The sequence below is a fragment of the Electrophorus electricus genome, chromosome 5, assembly GCF_013358815.1.
Source record: "Electrophorus electricus isolate fEleEle1 chromosome 5, fEleEle1.pri, whole genome shotgun sequence".
In the NCBI taxonomy this organism is placed as follows: domain Eukaryota; kingdom Metazoa; phylum Chordata; class Actinopteri; order Gymnotiformes; family Gymnotidae; genus Electrophorus; species Electrophorus electricus.
This window is the reverse complement of record NC_049539.1, coordinates 1,050,001-1,057,121: the sequence shown is the minus strand read 5'-3', so window position 1 is coordinate 1,057,121 and position 7,121 is coordinate 1,050,001. Positions and strand designations below refer to the sequence as shown.

Here is a 7,121-nt window from a genome sequence, read left to right as displayed (position 1 = left end):
ATTAGCTCATACATAGCTGCCACTGAAGATACATGACCACTTTTATTATTGCTAGTACTGAGAGCTGTCTGAGGCAGAAGTGAACAGTAACGGAATGACCTAGTGTGTGTTCCTTGTTTACTAATGGGACAGAACATTTTGCAGTAATGACTGAGGGACGCTAAAAGGGACGACACCACCCCTGGAGCTCCCCGGTAGAGCGCAGCGCAAGCAACACCCAGGTCAGGGCTCTGACTCTCGAGAAGCACACACACTGTTGTACTGATAAATAAGTTCTGCCAGTCGCTGTAACTACTCTGGGGAAGTGTCTATACAGAAAGGTTATCCATGGCTAAATTCACGCTTGCTGTGCTCTCTCTCCAATACGTCACAGGGGACTGAAAACATGGAATAGTTCCCAACCATTTGGGCAGAACAAAACAGCACCGAAGATGCAATATATACCAACACAGAGACTTTAATGAAACAGTTGCAAGTGAAACTTTGAGAGAAGCACCTCATTAGCTAAAAAAAAAGAAAAAAGAAAGTGTTTCTCATCATCTAATAATTTTACATGGTTAATAAACTTGATTCTGCAAGCTTTGATTGAACCCATGTATTGACACCAACACCAATTTAACAAACACACTTACAATGCTCAGGCTAATCAAAAAGTACCGACTTCTGTTTGAGAAAACGTTCCTATCACAAATGGCCAGGATTGGCTGACATCTTATTAATAGAAGAACAAAATGTACAAAAATAAGTGGTACTTCAAAATCTAAAGCTGATTCCTCACAGGGTCACAGAGGGGGCCTTTGTCAGCACTGCCGTCATAGATCCGACCCTGATAGTGATATCGACATGAGTATTATTTGCAGTAAATAGTGTAATATTCATGGCAATAAAGCACTCCTATCCCAAACATGTTTAATATTTTGATCTGAAACTTGTGCAAATGTTAAAGCCACACACTGACTGAGAAGGATGTCTTCGTCTTACGGATTCTTATTTTGTTTACATTAACTTTACGAGAGGATCTTAACACGTAATAGGCTGAAATATTAATATAAGTGTTGCACATGCCATAGCTTGCAACAATAGCATGAACAAAAAACGAATGACCTCAGGGACTGCAGCAAGAGATACTACTGGGCTTGTTTTCCCAATGTGCATCTTTGATTGGCTGTAGAGTGAAACGAACCATTAGGGTGCCCTGTTGATCCATCATCAGTGTCCCTTTAAAGTCATCCAGAAACAAATACACTGAGGAACAACAAATTTGCCATAACTTCAGAAGCAAGATAAGAAACTGACACAAACAAAATAAATCACTTCAACTCTACAAATGTCTGTAAACCATTTTAACAACTCGTTGCTCAGCCCAAAGTGCAAAATTACTACTGAATCCCAGTTCAGTAGTGCTTCTCCTGCAAATAGTCTTTCATTTTGTTTGGTAAAGGCAGTTTCTGAATCAAATCTATCCGCGTATACTGACGAATGACAAATCGGCACAAGTACTGCAGAGAGCGCACCTGCATGAACCGAGAGACGGGACTGGTCAGTCTGACCGGGTACGTGGCAGACCCTGGTAGGCGAGACCTGGAATAACAAAACGCACCGTTTTCCGAGTCCTTAATGGAGTGCTCGATAAGGTCTACTATGGACGTATGCCCTTCCACGTCCGGTTGTTCATAAAAACTAAACCTGCCGTTGGAATGTTCGATCCTGGTGTGCAGCGTCTTCCCTTGGGACCTAAAGCTCAGGCTCAGGAGATAGCGATCATCAGAGCTGTCGCGCACCAAAAAAGAACCATCAGGAAGGTCGACGAGCTTGTCCTCAGCTTCCCAGCGCGTTATGGGGCCCCAGTACCAACCCTGCTTGGCGAGTTTCTTAAGCTCCTCCGTAAGGCTTGTGACAACCATGGGTCCGCTGCTCTGGACCGAGTCGTACACTCTGCTAACACCGGGAGCAGAATTTGGGTCAAAGTTCAGGTGATGCCTCACTCTCTCAGCGACATGCAAATCCGCGCCACCGAACCCAGAGAAGGTTCTAGGAATTTCGCTGCTGGAAAGAGACGGGGAAAGTGAAGGAGCGTTAGCCCGAGAATTCCGAAGGACTATTCCTGGAGTGCCGAGGAGAAGCCCGCTCCCTGACTGATCCAAGAGGAAGTCCGAGGACAGGAGATCGTGACCGTCCTGGCCTTGGTCCACCGTCAGTGAGTCAGCATCAGCCTGATACATGACCTCCATGGGTGACGAGCCGTCCAGGCAGAAAGAATGGGACGAATCCGGGTACATTCCCTCATCTAAAGGCATTGTGTACTGAATGTAGTCCTGAGGTGTAAGTCTAATGTCTACAGGCACATGTTCTTCAATGTTTAAATGCAAGTCACCATTCTGAGGCTCCAAGTTCTTCAAAGTTTCGCTCTGATCGTCAAAAAGTCCCTCTATTTGGACATTGTGGAACTCTTTTCTAATCCCATTGAGGGAGGGGCTTGGACTGGGGCTGTGAACCATGGCTTTTACCTTTACTTCCATCTTAATGCAGGCTTCCTCAGGCTCGGCGGGCCTAAGCGGCCAAGGCGAAGGGCTGTAGTGGTGGCTATGAAGGGAGGACGACCTTAAAGGCCGCTGGGCCTTGACCTCATTGAAGCTGACAGGGACAGAAGTGGAAGAGAAAGTGTCCTCATCGTCTCTCGACCCCACCATGGCTGATCCGCCTTTACCTTTGGCTTTCTGCTTGGTGGAAAGCCTTCTTTTTAAGGTGCCCATAAGGCTCTCACTCTTAGACCTGTTCTTCTGGCCTCTTGCCTCATCTGCATGGAGATCACAAGCCAGTTCTTTGGCATAACAGCTTCCAAAGAGGGAATCATCTTTTGTGAACTCAGAGGCCACTGATGGTTTCTGAAGCATGACAAAATCTCCATCTTCCTTGCCCTTTATATTAAACGACTTTTTGAACGTCTTAAGGCTGATCTTCTTCATTCTGATATTCCCACCCAGGGTAGGGCATGGGAATGACCAATCACAGCACAACGGCCCTTGTCATCTGTGGAAAACACACACATACACACACAAAACACTAAGATTGTACCTTGTTTTGAGACTTTAATGGGACATAACCAACCTGATGTGAAAGACCAATGACTGCAAACTATCAGATTTGAAAAGTAAACATATAGCCTGAACCATTATTTCTAAATCAGTATAAACACTTATTTGTACATTTCTGATAATGGAAAAGATTTCCGTAATATGGTCATCATAACTATAAACCCCATTTCTGTATATTTCACGGAGACTAATAGGTTTCCTTTAATTTTCAAAAGCATGTTTGCCCAGTAACAATCCAGTTCTATCAAACAATTATTTTAAATGGACTCGATAAATACTTTTTTCCAGTTTCTTTTAAGATACTTTTGACTAAAGTGTCAGTCTTGGACAGCTGCAGTACAGGATTAAAACTCCTAATCCAGCGCTTTAATGAGCCTGCAGCTAACGCTAGCTACTCTACTGAAGAGCCTTGGCTGAAATCAGCAACACAACTCCCAAACCATGAACTTCCCACTGTTATAAACGAAGCGTCCAGGCCCTGGAGAGGTCCAGTACTGTACAACTTCGTTACAGGTGCTTGTCATTCCAGTTTCAAAGGCCGATGAAATGATATTTACGTCTTAAAGGTGTAGCTAGCTAAGCTATAGAGGCCTTGCTAGACTAGCTGCCTACAATCCAGCCCAACCAAACGACTACATCTATACCAGTAACTCTAGTCCTGGGGCACCGTTGTGTTAGATACCGTTATTTCACTATGCAGAATAAGACGTCGTTTAGTTATTTCCAAAATGAAAACGTCAACGCCTTCAAACTGAGCGGCTAACGCAACATTAGCCTAGCCTAGCTAACAAAGGCAGCTCGAGGACTAGCTAGCTAAGCTAACTGAACATTAACGCTAAAACACAAAGTGAGCGGCTGACAGACCCATACTTACTTCTGCAGCTCAGCGTTTTAGAAAGAGCCCACAGTACGAGGGTTTCTCCACAGACTAGACATTAACCCACTAAACTCATGAACTTTCGTGGGTGGACGTCCCTGTCTTAACTTAGCCGGGTTAGCTAGGCGGCTAGCTCACTCCTCAGCTACATTTGTTTTGTTTCTAAGGAAGTTCAGTTTCCACACGCGTTAACCGTGAGCTAATATATTTCGTTACTGTGTGTGTGAAGACCACATTCTCTGCTTATCTACAGTCACTCGTTGGCATGTAGGAAAGATAATAAGCATTAGCCGAGCTAGCCAAGTTTCCCAGAAAGTCCACTTGGAGTCCTCCTTTCTCGTGGGCTGGCTGTTCTCCCTTGCTCTCCCCCTCCCTTGTTGTCTTGTTGGCTGGCTGTTCTCCTTTATTCTTCCCCTCCCCTTGGTGAGCAAATGCCGAGGACATGGAGATGGTCCATGGAGATAGTTCATGGAGATGGTCCATGGAGATGATAAATGGAGATGGTCCATGGAGATAATAAATGGAGATGGTCCATGGAGATGATAAATGGAGATGGTCCATGGAGATGATAAATGGAGATGGTCCATGGAGATGATAAATGGAGATGGTTCATGGAGATGATAAATGGAGATGGTCCATGGAGATGGTAAATGGAGATGGTCCATGGAGATGATAAATGGAGATGATCCATGGAAATGGTTCATGGAGATGATAAAAGGAGATGGTCCATGGAGATGGTAAATGGAGATGGTCCATGGAGATGATGAATGGAGATGATCCATGGAAATGGTTCATGGAGATGATAAAAGGGGATGGTCCATGGAGATGGTCCATGGAGATGATAAATGGAGATGGTTCATGGAGATGGTAAATGGAGATGGTTCATGGAGGTGGTACATGGAGATGGTGCATGGAGATGGTAAATGGAGATGGTTCATGCCTAATCGCACCTAATGGATTAATTTTTGGAAGTAATCATTTGCATTCTTGGTCACACATTTCACACATTTCCCAGAAATAGCTCTTCTATTCTGTTGCACTTTGAAGATAGAAATGTTCCAAGCAATGTGTGAAGAAGTATCCTACAACCCTATCTTCAGCTGTCAAAAAATTGACTGTATGATGTGTGTGTGAAGTGCGTGATATTTTAGAGTAAAACACATTTATAATATTTCATAATAACCTGAACAAGGACAGTTTGTCATTGTGTTAACACACATTTACTATTAGATACAATTTATAACTTAAATAATTGCCTAGAAATTCCTTCTTCTTAAAGAGTTCACCTTGGGAGGTCCTGCTGGAAAATGTGTGAACAAATCTGATTTCTCAGAGTTGTGTTGTTGTTGTTGTTGTTGTTTAAATTAATATATAATTCTCTCTTTATAAAGTTACATATTCTATATTAAGTCCACAGAGGATTTAAATACATTATCACAGTCAAATACAAAAATATTAATGCCTTATTAGGTATTCAGAAAGGCATTGTATTGATGCTCTGTACAGAGGTTTAAATGTGTACAATCCTTGTCATGTTTCATAGTGTAAGGCTCAACTAAGCCTACCAACAGAAAACACACTAACCCAGTTTCAAATAATATGTATTCTACTCAGACTGCAGATTAATCAGATTAAAGCTCTGGAGTAGTTTGCTTTACTAATACAAATTACCCTGCTCAGGGGAGGGGCATTGGAGGCTTGGACATAATCTCAAAGTTTATTTCGAGAAATTAGATATTCCTCTCACACTGCTTTTTTGAGAAATTGTCTTATCAAATTACACAAAAACAGACATTTGAAAGTGCTTCCAGTTTGTGGAATTGTTATCAGTAATATTTATATCAAGAGGAATTCATTTATTTTTTCTCTCTTCCTTTTTTTTTTTTACAAGGCAACAATAATGATCAACATTTAGCGAAAGTAGCTAAATAAATTTCTGTGTACCATTAAATTTCACTAAACTAACATTTTGCAAATAAAATGTAGAGTATAAAAATGTAAACATACGACATCCCTTTTTTATCATCACTGATTCTTTGGCTATCTTGTATGTAATGTGATTGCACATTTACTTACGGTTTCTTCTGCGGTAATGTGATATACATGTTAAGGTAATTCAAATCATACAAATCCTAGAACTAAAAGTTACAATGAAATACATTGCCTGACTTCTATTCAAACAAAGCCTACCCCCAATCAGTCCTGGGGTGTCTCTGATTTGGGTTTACACATGCAAATGATGATGATGATGACAAGAATTTGCATATTTTATCTTTTTTTAAACCTTGTTTTGATACAAAACTCTCCACTGAAAGCTGAATGAGCCAGAAATGATTTGCTCGATGCATCTGGTGCATCCTTCACATTGATTTAGACCTCCAGTCTGACTGTTTCTGCCGAAGGGCGTCAGAGGTCCCTGGGTGCCTTCCGTAATATCCTCAACACTTGCAGTGGAGCGGAAGGCGTGTATTACAGGCATGTCAGACAGTGATGGTACTGGTGGGACCACTCGGGTTTTGGTTTTTCTGAGATTACCTAGAAAATATCCACCCACTCCCTGGTCCGAGACATTTATTGAGCGGCTCATGGTTAAATCTTTAGCTCCTCACCTTTCACTTCATGTGCACGCAACCCGTAATCAGGTTCACAGAAAGTGAAGAGACAGAAATCAAGGCTGCTTCATACCTTTAAGCCCCTGTACACTCACCGGGAAAAGCTCTTTAGGCGTCTATGAGACTGCCTTAATCACACGTGCACCAGATGGTGTTATATTGAAGGTAATGAGCCAGCTGGAGTATGACTACTATTTATAAATATTTACTTTTCTATATTTTTTAAATTATTTGATGTTTCCTCAGTTTTGCTGGAGCTGTTTCTCCCACTTTGCTGTATGTTTTACCCTCATCACAGTGTTGCTCTTTTCACTATCTGAGGGCTGAACCGCTATGTCTATGGCATTTGTGTCTGCACAGTTCTGAGCTTGTTAGCTACCACGTAGGGATGCTCAGAGAAGCAAAGCGCTCAGTCCCATCACATTACTGCCCATGTTCTTCTTCACCGCCACTGCCCTGGAAACAGAAGGAAGTTACACAGGTTTACTTTCATTGTTGGGGTAGGATATCGCTGAGAAACACTGGAAAACCCAGATG

The 7,121-nt window shown here is 42.3% G+C and overlaps 1 protein-coding gene across 1 annotated transcript; it reads right to left on the bottom strand.

Moving 5' to 3' along the window:
- Positions 1-439: 439 nt before the first annotated feature.
- On the bottom strand, positions 440-4,330 carry LOC113584475 (suppressor of cytokine signaling 6). The gene is made up of 2 exons (XM_027021411.2): positions 3,970-4,330; positions 440-3,030 (listed from the first exon to the last, which is right to left on the bottom strand). Exon 2 carries the CDS (start codon positions 2,964-2,966, stop codon positions 1,395-1,397), a length of 1,572 nt encoding a protein of 523 aa, XP_026877212.2. The 5' UTR covers positions 2,967-3,030; positions 3,970-4,330; the 3' UTR covers positions 440-1,394.
- Positions 4,331-7,121: the final 2,791 nt, after the last annotated feature.

What these genes read in the sequence shown, in the direction of transcription:
- LOC113584475 (XM_027021411.2), bottom strand. Translation starts at nt 2,966, where the DNA reads ATGAAGAAGATCAGCCTTAAGACGTTCAAAAAGTCGTTTAATATAAAG.